Source organism: Cynocephalus volans, chromosome 2, assembly GCF_027409185.1.
Source record: "Cynocephalus volans isolate mCynVol1 chromosome 2, mCynVol1.pri, whole genome shotgun sequence".
Lineage (NCBI taxonomy): Eukaryota > Metazoa > Chordata > Mammalia > Dermoptera > Cynocephalidae > Cynocephalus > Cynocephalus volans.
The window spans coordinates 33696753-33718313 of NC_084461.1; the positions used below are offsets into that span (position 1 = coordinate 33696753).

The 21561-nt window shown below is 36.3% G+C and overlaps 1 protein-coding gene across 1 annotated transcript in view; it reads right to left on the bottom strand.

Moving 5' to 3' along the window:
* The window catches only part of CPLANE1 (ciliogenesis and planar polarity effector complex subunit 1), a 117015-nt gene that overhangs the window by 28309 nt on the left and 67145 nt on the right, over window positions 1-21561 (bottom strand). The window contains 7 exon segments of the mRNA XM_063086134.1: window positions 2631-2762; window positions 3562-3592; window positions 7498-7662; window positions 12155-12242; window positions 16254-16507; window positions 20716-20823; window positions 21072-21270. Coding sequence (XP_062942204.1) covers window positions 2631-2762; window positions 3562-3592; window positions 7498-7662; window positions 12155-12242; window positions 16254-16507; window positions 20716-20823; window positions 21072-21270 — 977 coding nt within the window.

A 21561-nucleotide genomic window follows, 5' to 3' on the forward strand; every position in this document is an offset into this window, starting at 1 on the left:
TTCAAAATTAATGTCTTAAACGTTCCATTTTGGTCTTCTTTATCTATAACCGATTCCCTGGACTGTTTTAATCACATCCAAAACTTATAATACTGAGGTGACTTCCAAGCTGCTGCCCTTCTGTACTTAATCCCATGTTCAGGCCTATGCCACACTTCCCGTGGTCTGGCCCAAGTTAATAACTAAGCATGGCAGGGATGCTGTGGCTGGCCCATACCTGCAAGACACCAATAACTCTGTGGATGACTGGCATGATGTCTTACCACTGACCTGGCTGGAACGTTCTTAGAACTGCACTGCGCTCTGGAACTATCACCCCAACACTCTTTCCTTCTCAGGGAGGGCTCAGACCTGCATTGTGGTCTGATGCTTTCCCCCACTTCTAGTGTTTTCCCCCTATTCCACTCATAGGCATTTCCCCAATGAATCTCTTTTACATCTAATCTCATCTTGACTTCTGCTTCTGGGAGGATCTGAACTAACGCAAGATGTACTAGGAGTGGTCCAAGAAAACAGGCAGAGCAAGATGGGGATTGGGGGCAGATGCTTACCCATGTGAAGACATCCTAAATGGAAAGTGAGTCACAGACACAAACAATGTGGTTTATTCTGAACACCTGCTTTCCTTCTGGGAGTCTAGCCAGCAGTACCCCCCAATAAAACCCTGGACTCTGCGTCTCACATCAGCTTGCCTTGTAAGACAACAATTCACACGTCACGTCTTATTGCTAGAGGAATTACATGGGCTGTGTATGACTCCACTGGGAAAGGATTCTTGGAAGTCTCTGCCTGGTTTCTCCTGGAATTCACCCCATGTGTATTTTCCCTTAACTGATTTTTGCTTTGAATAAATTATAAATTATAATTTTGCTGTAATAAATTACAGCCATAAATATGACTATATGCTGAGTTGTGTGAGTCTACCTAGTGAATCACTGAAACTGGGGGTGATCTTGGGGACCCCCCACAAGGGGCACATCCACAACAGCACTGCAGTGTGATAGCTGTCGCCATCTTTTATGGCTCCTACCCTCCTTCCCTCACAGGTATTTCTCCAACAAAATCTCTTGCTCATCTAAAACCCGTCTTGGCACCTGCTTCTCGGAGGATCTAAAACTAACACACCAATGAATACTACCATCTGAATGTTCTCCTGGCACCTTAATTCTAAAACTACATTCTCTTTCTTGCTAAAGAAATCACAATCAACTCGGTCATGGAAGGTAGAAAAGCTGTCACTCTTAACCCCCGACAGCTTCCAGTGTTACCCCAAACCCTCCATTCTGATCCATCTCATCTCTAGTCTACTGAAGTAACTCTTCCAACTCTCTCCCATTTCTAGTTTAAAACCTTTGCTGGCTCCCCTACCACGTGCACGTAAGTTGAACTCAGTGAGGGTCTCTGGTCACTACATCCAGCGAGCCCCACTCTCCCCTTCGAACAGACAAACTCAAGCCACATCTAACTCTTTGCCCTTCACTACCCATCCCACCTCTGTGTATATTCTCACTGCCTAGAATCTAGAATATCCTTTCCTCCAGTTATCAGCCATGTGAATTTCTACTGATCCTTTGAGATACAGCTCAAATACCAGAATTGGTGAAGCTGCCTTTTTTGACTAACTTTCTTCTCCTGAGCTCCCGTAGCATATTGACATAACTTGGTCTTACAGGTCTATCTCTAAGGATAGAAACCATATTTTACTCATCCTAATTCTTGACATTTAATAGAGTATTGATAACATGATCATTAACTTGAAAAAGGAACAATTAAAGATAACGAAATGTGTTAATTTAGGAAGTTAGGGTTTACATGGTCTTGATATAAGGGCATAAATACAATACAAATAAATTCCAATAATTAAATAGAAATAGACTTTTTTTTTTTCCTTTTGGTTCTGGTAACAGCCTTGAAAGTTCAGTTATAATACACTGTATTTTCACGGTAACAAGTAGAATCGAACTAGGAAATAAAGTATAGCTGCTATTCATAAGGTTATCCATTTTATATGAGCAAGCCAAGAGGTAGATGTACAAGTACACTTCAAAAAGTTCATAGAAAGATTCATATTATCTCTCAGTTTGATTTTTCCATGAACTTTAGCCTCGTATCTCGAAGAATTAGTAGGAAAATCAGCCTTCATTATATGAAGAACCAGTTCTTGACTCAGGAAGAGTTGCAAGTTGCAAATATTTTTATGTCAAAAATATTTTGACATAATTTTCCAAGGAAAGGATATTTAAAATGTATTCTAAGGGTTAATACTTAAAGTACCATGAACTAAATCATTAATTAGGATTTAATGTATATTGTACTTAAAGTGATAAGAACTTAGGAAAACTCACAGGATACAGATGTGCTGTATTAGTTAAATAAACCAGTCTATATATACTGCTAAAGGAAAGGAAGGATGACGTATACACATCACAAAACATATTTATGAAGAAAAAAATCTATTCTAAGCTTCAAATTTATTTTATAAAAATCTTACTAAAATATGACCAATTTTTTAGCATTCTTGAGCCAGAAACATTTTAAATGGGTTGAAAATGAATTATTCACACCAAGGTCAAGGGTTTGAATGCCCAGACAGGCCAGGTGCCCAAAAAAAAGAATTATTCAATGATTACCTGGAGATACTCCTGGCTTGTTGTTCTGTTAAGCCAAGCTCTTCACTGGAAACTCCACCTTTAGTTATAAGGTCATCAATAATGTCTGCAATATCAGTCAATCCAGTCATCTGGAGTGGATCTACTGAAACACTTCATTTGCATATGTAATTTGAGAAATATAAATCAGTATCTACAACTTATTTACATTAAGCAAAAATGAACATATAAAAACTATTCCTTCCAAGAGCATAAATGAACGCAAAATGATAATCATACATCTACTCTTCCTTCTATTTCTGTAATTCCAGTATTTTTCAGTAGAAAAGGCCTATCATCAATAATTAATGACTTGGGGCAAGCCCCGTGGCTCACTCAGGAGAGTGCGGCTCTGGTAGCACTGAGGCCGCAGGTTCAGATCCTACATGCAGATAGCCAGTGCGCTCACTGGCTGGGTGTGGTGCAGACAGCACCTAGCCAAGGGTTACAATCACCTTACCGGTCAAAAAATAATAATAATAATAATAATAATAGTGATTGATGACTTGGTGGGTGCTCTAAAAAAAAAGTAAACATAAGGCCCTGGAGGAAACCTCTACAGGTCCTGCCTGCTGAAATTTAATACATATTTAGTAAAAGAAAATGCAGTAAACATAGTCTATTGTATTCTAATCACCTGTGCTAAAACAATAAGGGATATAACAATCCTCAGCTTCCTAAAACACCCATTCCCATGGGAATTTATTGTATTCCTTTAAGCCACGAAGGGATGTGTAGTGGAAACGTTTACATAGATATGAGGGCACTTCAAAAAGTTCATGGAAAAATTAAATGATAATACAAATCCTTCCATGAACTTTTTGAAGTACCCTTTTATGAATGACAAAATTTCCAGAACACAATTTATGCCCAACTTTAAGTAAAATCATGAATTAACTCTTAAGATATTTACCTCTCAAATAATTCATCACTGTTATTCACACCTTTAAAAAAGAAACATATTATTAATAAAAATGTTCAGGTTTTTTTTTACTTTCAATTTTTAATCCGATTTAGAAATTATATAACCATAAATTGAAATATTTTTAAACCTCCAAATTGGTTTAAAGATATATATGTAAAGCATATTTCTCCTGCTCTAAATACACTATTTGGTAGTGAATATTGTCTACATTTTAAAATTATTACTTTTCTATTCCAAGCACTCTGTATAATAGACTTCAGGAGGCACAACTCTTCTTCGCTTAGTACACAGTTTGGAGATTTGGAGTACAATTTACTTTATTAAAAAAACAAAAAATACCCACCTCTGGTGATTTGAAAGTAATGAATTTTGGAAAATATCTAATTTAAATCCAAGAAGAAATTTACTTGAAAGAACATGACCCAAAGAATGATTTTTAAGCCTTGTCCCATATTAAATACATATCTTTAAAGCAAAACACTTAATCTATTCAATCTTCTATATGTTTAATTCTGAAAGAGAACTGAGTTAGCATAAGAAAGAGCATTCTGACATCTCTTATTTAAAAAATTTTCCTTAAGATTTTATTAGACTAAGATAAATCAAACCTGCCCCTAAAAGCTATACATCCACATGTTTTTAATACAAAATAATCTTGCTTTATTGAGCAGATAATGTTCTGTTTATTAACCCCCAAATCAAGGATTTTATCTTTGTTCTCAGAGTCTGGGCATTTGTGAGTTCTTAATAGCAATTAATTAAATTTAAGAGGGAAATACTTTACATAAAAATAAGATTATAGCAATAGTAATAGTACTACTTCTTATAACTTTTTTGCTCAGGAGAAAAAGATATTACTTGGAAAAGAGAGGGTCTGTGATAGAAACACTTTCTATCAGTGATTGCGGGCCTATGCATGAAGAAAGCTTGAAGGATCCCCTTCCAGTACTGGCTGGGCTGCATAAGGGGAAGTAGGTGAGATCAGTCAAAGACAGTCACCTCTGAGGTTAAAGGTGGGAGTGTCAGCCACCAAACATAGGTAGGCAACAGGTTGACCTCCTTCTGCTGTTAGTGACCCATGACCACTAGCCCATGGCCATAGCACCTACAAACCTGGTCAAACCTGGGCAAGTTTAATACTCCTCAATTACTGTCCCTGAAAGAGCACACCCTTTTGTACAACTCCAGAGCACTCTGATAACAAATGCAATTTAACTAAGCAGGTCATGTTTAAACTCTTACATGATAGAATTTAGGGCCTTTGGTCCCTGACAAAGATCTTCAAACTCAGTTAAGAAAAGTCTCAACTACTGAAAGGAAAAAAATGATAATTGAAAGTATAGATTAATCAGAGATAAAAGATGTGACTATTAAGAAATGAAACTGATTTATTTTATCCAAGAGCAGAAAAATACCTTTAAAAGTAGTTACAAAGAGAGATTCTATCCTTCCTTCATTTTTAAACTGTTTTTGGAACTCATCCTTTGGGACTGCCTTAGACAATTTACTAAACACAATCAATCAGCTTTATTCCTTAATAACCACAATTCTTTATTTTTAATTCCAGACAGTGGCATTCAGTCTGATCATAACTTCGTTTACCAGAAGTGCCTCTGAATAACATGACTGGTACCAAAAATTAAACCCACCCTCAATAATTAAATTATTTACCACTATTAAGAATACTTAGAAAAATGTGCAAAGAAAGGCACAAGATTGCAAAAAAAGAATCTAAGCTATTTTTAATCATTAAAGGAAGGAAATGACAATACATCTTTCCAAGATGCCAACTTTAGAGTGAACACCTATTAGGGCATCTAAATTCTGCTCTTTGTTAAAAAATAATAATATGATTTCTTTCTAAATTTATAATCATACATTGAATACTAAAGATTTTTAACTTATCCATCTTTATATGTGTTATGCCATTTATTGACGTTTCTCCTTTTTTCTTGCATCCTAAGTTAAGAAGCTAGTATAATCCTACACAAATCATCTCCTTAACCTGGTACTTTTAATTTCTTTTTCCCCACTACCTTCTTTTCTTCTTCTTTAAACATTAAAGAACTTGTATCCCCATCCTGAAATGATCTTTGACTTCATTTCCCTTATATTGTCCAATTTTTCTACTTCCTTTCACTGTCAGAATTCTTTAGTCTATATTTATAGCTTCTTGAGCCTGTCGTTGTTCCCAACCTGCCTCCTCTACTACTGATACTACACCGGAAGTCCTTAAATCTCAGTATTCTTGGTTTTCTGATGGCTGATGAAACTACTGGCCATTCTCTTTTTCCTGAAAATCTCTTCACCAGTATCTGCTCACCTGTTTCACCCACTGGGGAAGATCCTCTTGCTCTCTAATGGGTGACATTTCACAGGTTGTCCTTGGCATTTTCCCTTTTTCCTTCTTTCTTGCAGAAAACAAATGCACTCTCATAGTCTTAACTATATAATTAGGTGAAAGGCTCTTTCATCTAGTTTTTCAAGCCTAAAACTCCCATCTAAGCTCTACTTCATCTAAAACTGTATCCTAAATATGGCCACTCATCTGTCCTAGCATAAACTGTTACATTTGGTCTCAAATGCTCTAGAGTTTAACATCAGACCTTGTTCCTGCAGTCTTGCAACACTTAACAGCCATTCATTTTCTCCTTCTCCCTCTTTTATCCACTTAGTCACCGAATAACCTCAGTTACTTATTTAGAATGTCTTTTGTTTCTTCTTTTCCTTTCCCACAACACTGCCTAGGCCCTCAGTATTTCACAGGTCAGATTAATTTAATAACCTACTAACTGGTCTGTGTCTCCATTCTAGTCTTCCTGAAAACCTCATTTTCCTTCTCTGCTCAGAATTCTCCACTGATTCCCAAGAATGAAATAGAGTCTAAATTTCTCAGATGTAATTGAAACCCTCCACAGATGAGTCCTGTTTAACCTCATTTGTCAATCCTCCCCCAGAGGAGGGAAAGGAAAAGTTACCAGTGACCAAGAACCTACAGGAATCAAACAGATTCTCAGCCAGATGCTTTATATATGATAGTCCACCTTCACAATGGCTTTGTGAAGTGGAAATAACTATCCCCATATACTGATGACTAAATACACATGGAATCTAGAAAGATCTTAGAGAAAATAATTATAAGATTTAAAGTCAGCTTCTTATTAGCTCTTCTTTTATTTAAATAACAGCAATGCCATTTAAAAATAGCATTTTTACTTTCTATATTGCCTTAACAATGGTAATAAGACAGGGCAAACACTCAGTAAAATCATTTTGTTGACTAGCAAAAAGAAACCCCAAAACTTCCAAGCCACTATCAGTGATTGAACTGTTGTATTTACTATGCCCTATTACTCATATGACAAAATTCATGAGGAAAAAAGAATAGCACTTTTAATCACCACCTGCAAAGGAAATGAGACAAAAAGAGGCACTAAACCTTTCAAAGTCTCAATATCCTCAAATGAAAAATGGGGATAATAGAGTATCTACCTCACAGGTCAGGTTTAAACCAAAGTCCATAAATATAAAATGGTGATATCTGGCACATGGTAGAGGCTCAAAAAATGATAGCTATTATTTTTTTAATTATTTTGTTTTCAAATTAAAATTCAAAGTTCTCATAATTGGCAGAGTTTGAATTTCTCAATTTTTGTAAAAATCAAATATTGTAATGACTCCAGCTGCTATCTATTTAACATTAATAGGTTACACAGAGCTATGATACATGATTGCAGCATATCTTGTGAAGGTGACAACACAGCTCTTCATGTGAATGGCACAGTTTTAACTTTCCTTCCCCTGAAATAAATATTTCAAAATGATTTCACAACCCATCATAACTATATTTACAGTAAATACTGTTCAATAACATGATAATGGAAAATAAGAGTGTGTGTAAATGAAAAAAGTGAAGAAGAATACCAGGAGAAGTTGTATTCTGGTCACTGGAAAGGCTGACAGCTGAACTGGCAGAAGGAAACACACAGGTTTTCTGATTAGAATCATTTTCTTTTACTGAAAATACAGCTTCAGAAGTCTCCTCTTTGTCACTTTGATCTTCCTCATCCATATGAGTAAGGAAACACACTAATTCAGAAAACAGTAGGTAGAAAAAAAAAATCAAATGGAAAAGATGTAACAATTGCTAACACTTCCACGTGGCAACACAGATATATTAGACATGGCAATACAGATATATTAGATGTTTGCAACATTTTATCTTGACAGCTTTCTACTGTATAATTAATTTAATATTAAATTTAAAATTAAAACTCTCCCATAGTAAAAGAACAATTAAATTTATTATCAACTTCATAAAACATGGCAGATTAAGCTAAACTGCACAAGCCCTTGCCCTGCTATAAAAACAGAAATGCTAAATTTAAAAAAAAAAAGTTTAATACACAACCACTCTAAACAGAGAAATCTCTTGGTGCCAGAAAAGAAAGAAAGAACTCAAAGCTGGAGCAATAAATGGACAATATTGCTGGGATAGTCCACAAAGGAATAGGAGATGTGGTGTCTGCAGATTGCAATGAAGGGAACTGAGCTACATTCATAAGGCCTAAAGCACTTAAGGGCAGCTCTGTCAATAAAATGGAGATAAGAAAATCTGTGTTCTGGAGAAACAGCAAAGAAGTTTTCTATCTACCCAGACAGTGGTTGGGAAAAAAATGAAAGTCAACTCAGAAATCAAAGTCCCTGGCTTGCCACAGCAGGTGTAAGGTCTGTATTTATGATGTCTATGTAGCACAGCAACTCCAAACCAAGATATTTATATTAAAATTTGTCCCCCAATTTTTTTCTACTTCAGTGACAGCAAGAAGTGCAAAATCACTCTGAACACAAACATATACAGCCTAGAAGAACCCCCAATAAAGATAAGCCTATGAAAAAAAAATTACAAATCACACAAAGGTACAACCAACCATGAGAGAGTTAGTACTTAGATTCAACAACTGAGAATGCACACACATGAAATAAAACAATCTGAAAGGGTTAGTCATAAAATATGACTAAAATTATTAAATAGAGAAAGCATAGAAACCACAATAAAAGAACAGGACAGGATATCCAAAGAACAAATAGAACTGAAAAAGAAATAAGTAGAACTTTTAGATATTAAAAATGTAGTCACTGAAAATTAAAATCATAACAAATAGATGAAACAGTAAAGAAGACATAGCAGAAAAGAGAATTAGTAAACTAGAAAACAGACCTGAGGAAATCACCCTGAGTACACCACTGAGAGATAAAGAGGTTGAAATTATGAAGGAGTGGTTAAAAAACATAGGCAACAGCATGAGAAGGCCCAACATGCACCTAACAGGTGTTTTAGAAGAGAGAAAAGAAAGAATGGGGAAGAAGCAACACTACAAAAGATAACAAAAAACAAATCCACAATGTTAAATCTTCAAACTGAAGATTCCTATTCCAGTAGAAGATAAATAAAAAGAAATACACACCTAGACACACATTATATTAAAAAAGCAAAATAAAGGCCGAGCCCATGGCGCACTTGGGAGAGTGCGGCGCTGGGAGCGCGGCGACGCTCCCACCGCGGGTTCGGATCCTATATAGGAATGGCCGGTGCACTCACTGGCTGAGTGCAGTGCGGGCAACACCAAGCCAAGGGTTGCGATCCCCTTACCGGTCACACACACAAAAAAGAAGAGGAGCAATTAGACTGACAGCACATAGGTAGTGTAAACTCAGCAATTACAGATGACAGTAGGTAATGGAATAATATCTTTAAAATGCTGAGGGAAAAAAAATGATCATCCTAGAATTCTGTACTCAGCTGTAAGCTATCACGTAAGAATTCTAGAGAAACTAAAGCTATTTTCAAAGACTGGGAGAATTTACCACTCACGGACTCTAGATGAAAGGACTATTAAAGGAAGGAAGAAGGAGACCGAATGCTTAAAGAAGAAGTGGATGCAAGAAGCAACTGTGGACAACAATAGCAAAGAATGTCAAGTAGTAAGAGGTAGAAGTGATTTCATGAAACCTGTGTCTCGGTTTTACACATTGCTGCTTACATACTTACAATATTTAAATTATAAATTTAAAAAATAAGTAATTGTGGGCAAAGAAACTGACAAACATGTTGATAAATCTTAAATGGGCAATGACTATAAAAAATAAAAGACAAGGGTGACTAAATAGGTGGCTTAAAAACCCAGTAGATATAAGATGTTAGAAAACAGTATCAGAGAACATGGACAGAGCAGATCAGTGTTAAAAGCTCTAAAGTCCTTATATTGTTTGGGAGGTAGATATATTCACCTTAAATTTTAACTCAACTATGAGTGTTGAAAATTCAAGAAGAAACACTAAAAAATTTAAAATCAAATACAATTTCTGAACCAATAGATGGGGAGAGTCCAAAAAAGGGCAAGAAAGAGGGACAAAAAGTAAAGCAACACAAAAACCCATGGTAAATAGGAAACAAAAAATAAGATTTTTGAAATAAACACAAACATATCAGTAAACACAATAAATGCACACTGATTATACTTAATGGTTAAAAAAACAGGTTGTCTATTTAAAGGAATGAAATCTAGTTATATGCTGGACTCAACTGCAATATAATCACATGGCTTGAAAGTAAAGGGGTGTCCAATTTACAGGAAATACACAGGAGAGAGGAACACATTACATGACACCACAGAGACTCAATTAGCAAAATTTAGACTGAAAAACACTTCAGGACAAACATTCTGGTTTTTTCAACAAAAAAACTGCAAGGGGAAAAAAGGAGATAGAAGAGGAACCCAGAAGTTAAAAGAAACATAAAAGCCATCAACCAATGGCCATGTACAGGCCTTCCCTGGATTCTAACTAGAACAAGTAATTTTTTTAAAACAGAAAACTGGCGTCATTTGAACTCTGATTCAAATGATGTGAAAATATTAAGATTTTTTTAAAGGAGTGACAATATTTGTATGCCTATGAAAGGGACCTCATCTTTTAAAGATACATATACAATATTTATGGATAAAATAATGTGCTGTCTGGGTTTTGCTTCAAAATAATCCAGGAAGAGATGAGAAGAGTGGGTGGGTGTACAGATAATAAGGGACTGACCATGAGTTGAGAATTATTCAAGGTGGTCGTTGGGGTACATAAAGGTTTATTATACTACTCTGTCTTCTATTGAAATATGTTAGAAATTTTCCATGATAAAAAAGAAAAAGTGACAATAAAGATATACCAGGCAAAAGAACAAAGGGGTAGTAATGTTAATATTAGATGAAATTGACTATAATAATTCAAAAGGCTTTACTGAAGACAAAGAGGGTGATTACTTAATGATAAAAGGAACATAATTCAACCAAAAATATAATACTGAACTATAATCATCTTACAGCCTCAACTGTACTAGATTTATAATAAAAAATAAACAATTTTAGAATCATTGTGGGCAATTTCTAACTCACCGTTGAAACATACTTCAAGCAGACTAAATAATCAGAAAGAATACAGAAAATCCAGACAATATAATTTAGAAACTTGACTAAATGGAGATATACATATACATACCCTACATACAACCAAAAGAAAATGTTTATTCTCTTCAAATGTATGTAGAGCATTTACAAAAATTCACTATATATAATGTATGTAGAGCACTATATAATGTATGTAGAGCATTTACAAAAATTCACTAGGCCAAAAGGAAATTTTAACAAATATCTGAGAATTAATATCATACATATCATTTAATCACAATACAATGAAAATGGACATCAACCACAAAAACAGAGTCCAAACTCTTTAATATTAGAAGCTAAAAACTCCTTTTATGAGCTAAAGAAAGTGTAATACAAATTATATAAACTATGAAGACCTGAACACCACCAGATGATGGTACATATCAACACTCTGTCTAGGTCTGTGCAGGAATATGTTCAGCCTCAAATGCATATTAGAAAACAAGAAAGAACGAAGTTGGGTAAAAACAAGTTATTCCCTCCCAAAATAGAATAATAAAAGAACAGAAACTGATGAAAAAGAAAATTAAGAAACAACAGAAAGAACCAACCAAAGCCTAGTTTTTTGAAAAGGCTAAACACTGACAAGACTGAATGAGAAAGAGAATGCAGATATAAACTATAGACACAGTAGAAAGTGAAAACATAACTACCTTCATTTCACTCTTTCAAATAAGAAACGAGAAAGCTTAATACCTCACCACCGCTGGGCCATTTCATCAGAACCTCAAATTGCAGATGACCACAGACAAACAGCAACCTCAACACAAAGCTCTCTGCAATTCTCAGCAGTGTGTGCCCAATGGCTTGGAATCCACAAAAACTAACATCCAGGCCACATCGCCCCCAATCTGGTATAAAAGTTAGAGGAGGTTATTGGCTTCTCAGAAGAAAATGGCCTTGTGGTGGGAGCTAATTACATTATTACAAATATAATCCTAATCTAGAAATTGAGGAACTAATTGCTTCAGCTCACATATGAAAACTATTCCTAGTTCTGGAACTCCAAAAAGCTAATTATTCACTCAGGTCAACCACAAAAAGCTTCAGACCCAGCCCCTGCAACAGGCCCTGCCACAAACCTTCTTCAGAAATTCTAATTGTTTTTGAAGGTAGTATTCTTTCAAATTCAGGGCCAGAAGACAATTCAATGTGATCCACTGGTTCAACCTGTACAAAAACACAGTGAAGCAACTGTTATAAATTTTATACTTTGATAATTTAAAAATACCATAAACAATTTTTATGTAAATTTTAAACATTTGCATTAATGAAATTAAATGAAAAAATGAAAGAAATGTGATTAAATCCAATATGAGCGAGGGATCGATAAAGAGGAGGATATTTTTACTTACTTGTAGTTTAACTGATTTAACCTTTTAAGAGGTACAGGAAAATAGTGTGATATAATTTTATAACGGGGAGGAACCTTAACTACCATCTAGACAAAACCTTTTAAAGATGAGGGAACAAGGCCAAGAGAGATTCAGTTACTTTCTCAGTGGCAGAACATGGATTTTAACACAGATATCCAAAGCTTCTAGGTTAATGCTTGTCCACAGCATCCCTCTGCCTCTTCTAGGCCTACAGCTGTTTCCTTAACTCAGGCAAATGTTATATATTTACATATAAACGTTTATATTATAATAGGGAAACTATACCAAACCTATCATTTAAATTAATGATATGTCCTTCAAAATAGTCTTCTTGGAAGACTAAATACTTATGAACTTTGAGCAAATGCTTTTAGAACTCTTCCTTTGAAGTTGTCTCCCAAGCCTGTGCTACAATTATTTATAACCACTCTACTGGGAAATCTTTAGTTATATAAGTGTAACTTTATTACTTAGAATCCAAAAATAAGAGAGCAAATACGACCATTAAACAAGCAAAAGACATAGTTCAGACCTTCCAGTCCTAAAAGGCTTGGGCTGAAAGGGGATCTCTATCAGAAATTTTGGGAACTTTTTCAAAATGCCAAGCCACCTCTGCCTCTCCCACAGATTCAGTAAGGCTAGCAAATATATTTTGAAACAAGTATCCAGGGTGATCTTGACATGCACAGCCGTCAAATTGTCTAATGGACCCAAATCTTTGGAAATTTCTTCTTGAAACTGCTCCTAGCTAGCTTTCTCCTGAGTCTCTTACTACCTCAGACTGTTTGTTTTGAAGCCTTGTTTTTGAATCCTCCCTCGTCCTTAAAAGCAATGTACCCCACAGGATTCTCTCCTTTACCCTCTTCTTTTTTCACTCTATGTGCTCTCTTTGGGTGACTGCCTGCCTGTGCTATTATGATTTCAACCTCCTCCAAACTGATGACTCCAAAATTTGTACCTCCAGCTCAGACCTACCTCAGAAGCATAAAAGGGTCCCTTAAGAAGTTCCTAGAAAGATGTATACTACCAAAATTAATACGTCCCTGATAGAAACCATTGTGTACCCCTCCCCCAGCATGCACGCACATGTGCACACATACACACTTCCTCTTCTTTAGTTTGGAAATGGCTCCACCACTTACCCAGGCTGAAATCTGGATACCACTGTAAATCTCTGTTGTCTTCTTCACCTTCCCAGAGCCTATCAATCTCTAAGTCCTATTATATTCTCTCCATTCCTACTGCTAAAGTTCAGGTATACTTGTATTATTCTTGCTATGGGTATTCAGTGGATCTCAAACACCCATCAGCAGACTTTGTATAGAGCTAGCAGCACAAGAGTAATTTATGATGCTTGTTAATAATACAGATTCCTTAAAACCAGAATACAGGCCTACTTAAAACCAGAATCTCAGGGAAATGGGGCCCAGGAGTTTGCATTTTTAACAAGTTTCCAAGATGATTCTAATGAGCAGACAGGTTTGCAACCACTGTGACCCAACTGGTCTCTCTGTTCCCAGTCTTATCCTTTTCAATCTACCCTCTACACTACTGCCAGCATGTCTGATCATATCACTTCACAGCTTAAAATTCTTCAATGGTTCCTGCTGTCGACTGAATGTCCTCCCAAAACTCGCCGAAGCTTGACCCGCATTGTAATGGTGTTAAGAGGGTGGGAAATCCAATTATGGTACCTGAAAGGTGATTAAGAAGTGATTGGATGGTGAGGACCATGCTCTCGTGAATGGATTAATCCATTCACGGAATAAAGCATTAATGGTTTAATGGGTTATCGGGGAGTGGTTCTGATGGCTTAAGGAAAGCAAGTGAGCACATTAACTCTCTTGCTCATGTGATGCTTGCCACGTAATACCCTGTGTTGCCATGGGACTCTGCAGGGGGTTCCCACCAAGAAGAAGGCCCTCACCAGATGTGCCCCCTGGATCATGGACTTCTCAGCCTCCAAAACTGTCAGAAATAAATTTCATTCTTTATACATTACCCAGTTTCAGGTAATCTGTTACAAGCAACAGAAAATGGACTAATACAGTTCCCTACTGCCTGCTTATAGGATAAAATCCCAATCACTTGACATAGCAAACAATGCTTTCCATCCCTCCCTATCTGCCCCCTACCTAATTCTACTGCCAGATGTCTTAGAGCCCAGTCCCAAACTTCTATCTCCAAGTGATGCTGATATGGTTCCACAAACACTCTCTGCCATTTGGTACCTTTCTGCTTTTGCTCACAATATTTCATCAACCCTTGCTTGTATAACTGATGAATAGCAATTCATTACCAGTTCAAGTCACCTCTACAAAGCCTTCTCTGATGCCACAGCTTCACTTACCTGTCTAGTAACAACAGGTCAGGTGTACTATGTGTCCTCACTACACCTGGTACATATATATTTCTTGGTGTATACATCCGCCTTCTTTTATTAGATTTTAAGCTCCATGAAAATAGGTACTATACCTTATTTATCTTTCTATCCCCAGAATGTAGTACAGAACCTAGCAGGTAGTAGATGCTCAATAAATGTTTATTGAAGGAATGATGATTCATGGACTTTTGAGAGAGTGAGCAAAACAGGATCAAGGCTATATTCAAGTATAAGTAAAGTATTGCTTACTAAACTAGCTCAGAAAAAAAGAGATTCTTTGAAGTAAGGAGTTCCAAGGACTACTTTGATGCTCAACATTCATTTGGATGTGGTAGATCGAAGTCTGTAACTTTGTTAAAAAACAAAAAGCAAAACAACCAAATAAACACCATAATATCATCACTTAATAGCAGTCCTACCTCCTATTCTTTCAATGTAGTTTCACATATGCTTAATCTAAACTTTTTAATATGTGTGAAATGCTTGGATTAAAGAAATATTATAAACCTAATAAATACATTTTTAAAAAATGACAACATGATAAAAATCTGCAATATCTAATATTGTTAGTTTTAGTCAATGATGAAATTCTTATCCTGCAGACTAATTTGCATTTCCCAGTATTAGACTTTAAAACATTTAACATAGTTTTATTACTTGTTCTTTAACCCTTATTATATGAATTTTTCTTCGTTGAAAAAAAAAGTACAAGATGTTTGAGCAAAATAATTAATTTTTGAGAATTTCTTGCTATTTTATCTTACTACCATTATACATAAACTTATTATGAATATTTTTAAAGATACAGAAGACTTCTAAAGAACTGATTATTAGTCCTCTTACATAAAATATTTAAAAGAAACTGAGAATTCCAAATGTAACAATAATATTTGTAAGGTTACAAAAATCATTGAGAAGAAAATGATACTCAATTATAAGCAGGATTTCTTTAAAACCACATTCTGGTTTTGTAATTTATATACAAGGATACTTCAAGAAGTTCATGAAAAGATTCATATTATCTTCTAATTCTATTTTTCCACAAACTTTTTGAAGTACCTTCATATTTGTTTTCCTGGTAGGAAGCATGGGTTCACATCTTAAAAGCTTAAGGCAGTGGTTCTCAACTGAGGGTAATTTTGGCCTCCAGGAGCCATTTAGCAATGTCTGGAGACATTTTTGATCATTACAACTGGGGGGAGTGCTGCTGGCACGCAGTGGGTAAAGACCAGGGATGCTGCCAAATACCCTACAATGCATGGGGCAGCACCCCAAAACAAAGAATTATCTGGCCCAAATGTCAACAATGCTAAGAATAGAAAACATAGCTTAAAGAAACTAAATTTCAAGTGTCTTAATTTATACCACCTATAAATCTAATAATTTGGTTATAAACAAAAAATAAGAATAAAGACAGTCTACCTTATCATGATGTAGATCTAGCATTTCAGGTCTGGGGAAATCCTGCTCTATGTTTTCAGCAATGTTCTGTATTGCTAAGAGCTGTTCATCAATTTTCTGAAGCTTAGAGGTGAGATGCTCTAATCGGCGAGCTGCAGGGCTTGGTGCAGTGCAAGCTGCAGAGACATCCTGCAGCAGTTTCCGTAACACATAATCTTCTGCAGAGTCTGTCTTTGTGCTCTGTTCTTTGAACTGAAACTCTAGTTTTGGCAGATCTACATATTAATAAAAGTAAAACCAGAATTGATTATAATTAAGGACGAAGTAGATATTAATGATCTCTTTTTTTTTGATGATTTCATTTTAATTCAACGTAACATTACTTTCAAAATCAGTTTTAATTTAATATACTTAGAAACTCCATTTTATTTTCCTGACTTCAGAGATTTGTCTTTGTTGTGAGATAATATATAACAACATTACTACTACAAAGCTCCACCTCCAAGGCAGTCTGAATGTTAATTTCATCCCCTGCTACAAACATATACTTCATCAAAAAGCAACTTTAATATTTTTATGACTCTCTGAAACTCTACTTGAAAACCAACAACATTACACAGTAAGAGCTAGATCCAATGTTGGCTATTACTGACTTTATGTTTGATCTCAGCCAAACATTAAGCTCCCTAAGATCACAATCAAAGCCAATGTCTCTTCTTACTCTTAAATTCAGATGATTCTTGTCCCAAATTTGAGACACCTTGTTTTTTAAATGTACTCTTCTTCTGGTGTCTGGGTCTCCTCCTCCCTTATGTATTATGCACGCATAATCTTCCTCTGCCTACCCCTCCTGCTTGATGTCTTGCTATTTCATTAAATAAATGAACAAAAAGCACTCTATTTGGCTCCAAGCAGACTGAACATCAATCTTCTCAAAGTCAGCAAGCTCCACCAAACCTCTGAGTCGTTGCACAGTCTACTCTCTTAGCCTGAATGTTCTTTCTCTCACTAAATCCTACTTTCCTATAAAATTCCATTTAGGCATCTCCCCTACATGGCCCCAATCCTCCCCCAACACAGATCAGATGCTGTATTATCCAAGAATTTCATCCACACCACCATAGCAGCCCTTACTAAGCTGTATCATAATCAACTCTTTGTCTTCTTTCCCCCTACAGGCATGCCCATAGACTGAGAGCCTGGTATTCCTCTCTGCCTTCATCCCTATATCTGGTTCCTAGCTTAGTGTGTATTAAATGAAGAGTCAGGCAAATGAAGATTTTGATGCCTGCCCTAACTCACAGAAGTACTGTGAAAATTAAATTACGTGACAAAGTGCTCTGAAAATGTGAATTACTAAACAAATATAAACAGTGCTTGTAATATTTCAGTCCCAGTCTAAGGAGATCCTTCCCACGAAAAGACAATAAATGCCAATGTTGGCAGTTACATCATCATACCATACCTGTTTCGGCCCTACTTTTTCTTTTTTGGGGGGTGGGGGGCAGCTGGCTGGTACGGGAATTGAACCCTTGACTGTGGTGTTATAACACTATGCTCCAATCAGCTGAGTTAACCAGCCAGCCCAGCCCTACCTTTTTTAACTTGCTCTCACAGTACACTACCATCTATCTATCCTTCCTGTTTCCCAGCAGCCTGGTTATCTCCCTTAATCACTCTCATGAAGAAATTTGGTGCACACAGACTTTAAACAGAAAACACAGCAAAAGAGATGGACATGGTCAAAATTCGTAATGGCCTCGATACATAATGAAGCTAGCTTCCCTTTCTCTGGAGAACCTGCTCTACTTGTACTGACTACAAGAAAATTATTCAGCCAGGAGGGTTAAGTACAGAGATTCACTGACCCTGCAATGCTCTTCCTAGGCCCAGCAACTCTGCTTGCTATTACTGGTGCTATTCCTAACAGGAGATGGTTTCTAAAATAAGAAGCTACTGTCATTCAAAATAGTGAGGTCTCATTAAAACAGGAATTTACTGTTTCTTTTGTTTTTTCTTTTAAATACCTAAGGACCCTGTCCCTCCCTTCTCCCAGCCTTTTCCTGTAATGCAAATCTCACTCAACTCTAAATGTGGGACTATATTTTGAATGTTTATATTATTTAAATATCACATCAGAATTTAATTTCAAAATATAAAACTTTTCCTTTTAAATTGGCACTTTCAAGTACTTCTCTTTAAAAAGAGTAGAAGAATCCCACTTGACCATGGTGAATGATCTTTTCAATGTGCTGTTGGATTCAGCTTATCAGTACTTTGTTGAAGATTTTCTCATCTATGTTCATTAGGGATATTGGTTTGTAGTTTTCTTTTTTTGTTGTGTCTTCTTCCAGCTTTGGTAGGAGTGTTATGTTGGCCTGTAGAATGAGTTTGGAAGCATTCGGAGGGAGGATGATTGAAGTCAGCAGTCTTTCAGGGTGTGGAAGTATGTGGGGAAGTGAAAAGTGCTTTTAGATTCAAAGAGAACAGAACTGGGTTTCGGTCCCAGCTCTCACTTAATAGCTTGGTGACTTTTTGCAAATAAATTAACTTTATTTGATCTTTACTTGTATGTTTGTGGGACTGAACCTCATAGAGTTGTCATGAAGTACATCTAGCCAAGTGCCTTTGGTTACTTAGGTGCCCTGATAGTTTCAATTAACTTTTTCTTTTTTTGTCAGCTGGCCAGTAAGGGGATCCAAATCATGATCTTAGTGCTACCAGCACCATGCTCTCACAAGTGAGCTAACCAGCCAGCCCCACTCTTCATTTTTATCCCAATCAACTTTTGAAATTCTGGCAAACTGGAAGCAGACCCATCTCCCTGTGACCCCTGAGTATCTTAGGCATTTCAAATGACCATAAGCTACAAGTTAATTTTCTTTACAAATGAGATCAGGACTATAACCAACCTTTTAGAGAGTCCTTCCTTGTGGAGATTTCCATTATGGAAAACAGTATGAAGATTCCTCAAAAAAACTAGAAACAGAACTACCTTATGACCCAGCAATCCCACTGCTAGGTATACACTCAAAGAAAATGAAATCAATATATCAAAGAGATACCTGCACTCCCATGTTCATCGCAGAACTATAGCCAAGAGACAGAATCAACCTAAGTGTCCAACAACGGATGAATGGACTTAAAAAATGTGGTATACATACACAACGGAATACTATTCAGCTATAGAAAGAATGAAATCCTGTCATTTGCAGCAAAGTGGATGGAACTGGAGACGATGTTACATGATGTAAGTCAGGCACAGAAAGACAAATACTGCATAATCTCATTCATACGTAGAATCCAAAAAAGAAAAAAAAGTGCCCAGAAAAAGAAAAAAAATGGTTCCTGTAGAAGTAGAGAGTAGAATAATGGTTACCAGAGGCTGGGAAAGAAAGGGAGGCAAGGAAGGAGGTGAAGAGAAGAGGTGTATTAACAGGTACAAAGCTATAGGAAGACAGGAAGAATAAGTTCTGGTGTTGTAGGCTGACTATTGCTAATAATATTATATTGTACATTTCTAAATAGCTAGAAAAGAGGATCTTGATGGTAATCACCACAAAGAAAAGATAAAAGGATGTGTTTTCTACCCAGTGAAATCATTGTACACTATATGCATGTATCAAAACAACACAGTGTACCCCACAAATAGGCACAATTAAAAACAATCCTCCCTCCACTACCCATGTACCCTAGCAACCCCATGAGAAAAGAGAGAGGGCAAAGGCTTCACAGTCTGAAATGCTGCACTTGTTTGCATATGCAACTTTAATACACATGCCCTGACCTGTCTTAACATGCAGTTTCGTACCACCCATCCCTTCCTTGCTCCTCAAATCTCCTGAGCGCCCACTGTAAATACACAACGAACAGGCAGAGCCAGGTTCTGCATCCAAGCATCTCACAATCATAAGGCTGGGTCCACACCTCCCAACAGTGTAAAACACAGAAGACACATAATGTCTCTGTTGCAGGAAGTCTGACTGTATATTGGATTAATCTAAACATTCACAGGATGCAATAACTTTAGTTTGTGGGGAAATATTCTTCTAAATCTTGCTAAAATTTACCATAAAACAACCTGATTTATGATAATAAAACTGAGTATCTTACAAGTACTGTTAGCTACCATGACTGTGTATTGTCCATGTGCTATTCTACAATTTCTGACCTTTTTAAATATGAGAATTCATTTTTAACATCAAAACACTCATGAACTCCCACAGGATATTTATTTTTACCCTCATTAATTGAGAAAATACACATGCACAAATAGACTTGTAGTCTTCCTGTAAAATATCCATGGATCCCAGCTTTGGAACCATGGATCTAACTTATTTGCCTACCTGCCGCCACTCTCCTTATAGCAAGGGATAAGCCTTTTCCTGGTGTCTTTCGCAATTACCAAGTTTTAGTGCTTGTTTCTAATACAACAGTAGTTTAGGGGAGGGGAAGGATCATGCTATATTTCTTAGCCATTCACCTTTGCCCTGCTGTATGTCTGATGGTGTAGGTGAGGTAATACCAGGCTCCTTTGTTTCTGTAATGCCTGCTCTCCAGCTTTTTCCATCCAGACAGGCTGGAGTCACTTCTACAGGTTTAGAAAACAAATCCAGAGCAGAATTGGCAGATTCTATCAAGAATGAAAGGCACACAAAGATTGATTCTAAACTTCTAAACAAGGTAATTAGATCACTTCTAAATGTGAATGTAAACATCCAGAAGTACAGGGAGTTTGTAGGAGGACAGCTAACAGACATGCGTAGGGACAACAAGGCTATATTGAAGAATTCTTCAAAATGTATTTAATTTATTTAAGAAGTAGAAAAAAGTTATTACCTTTACTCTTAAAATTGTGTTGGGGAATAGCATGAGTAACTGAAGCTGCCATATAATGTAACTCTGCAGACGATGGGATTTCTAGATGATCGCTTTGACGCTCGATAATGTTATCATTTGAAGGCTCTTCTCTGACAGGTAATTTCTGAAGAAGATCATCAGCTTCAATGTCAATCACTTTTATATAAGTGTGTCCAACCTGAGCCAAAACATGTAAAATCAAAGAGGGTTACATTCTTTTTACTCTATATGGCCACTCTGCCAAAAAAATGGTTTAATTCTTCATTCTTATTAAAACAATGCAAGAAGAGCTTGTTATGTGCCTAACTTAGGGAAAGCTGCAGCAAGTATGTGTTATTGGTCTTAGCTTACAATATTTGGGGGCATAAGATGTCAATTAATTTTTTGACCTTCCTACAAAGCCACATGGATGAGATTTTTAACCTCATTTCACCTATACAGTTGAATAATGTCTGGATGACTCTAATAC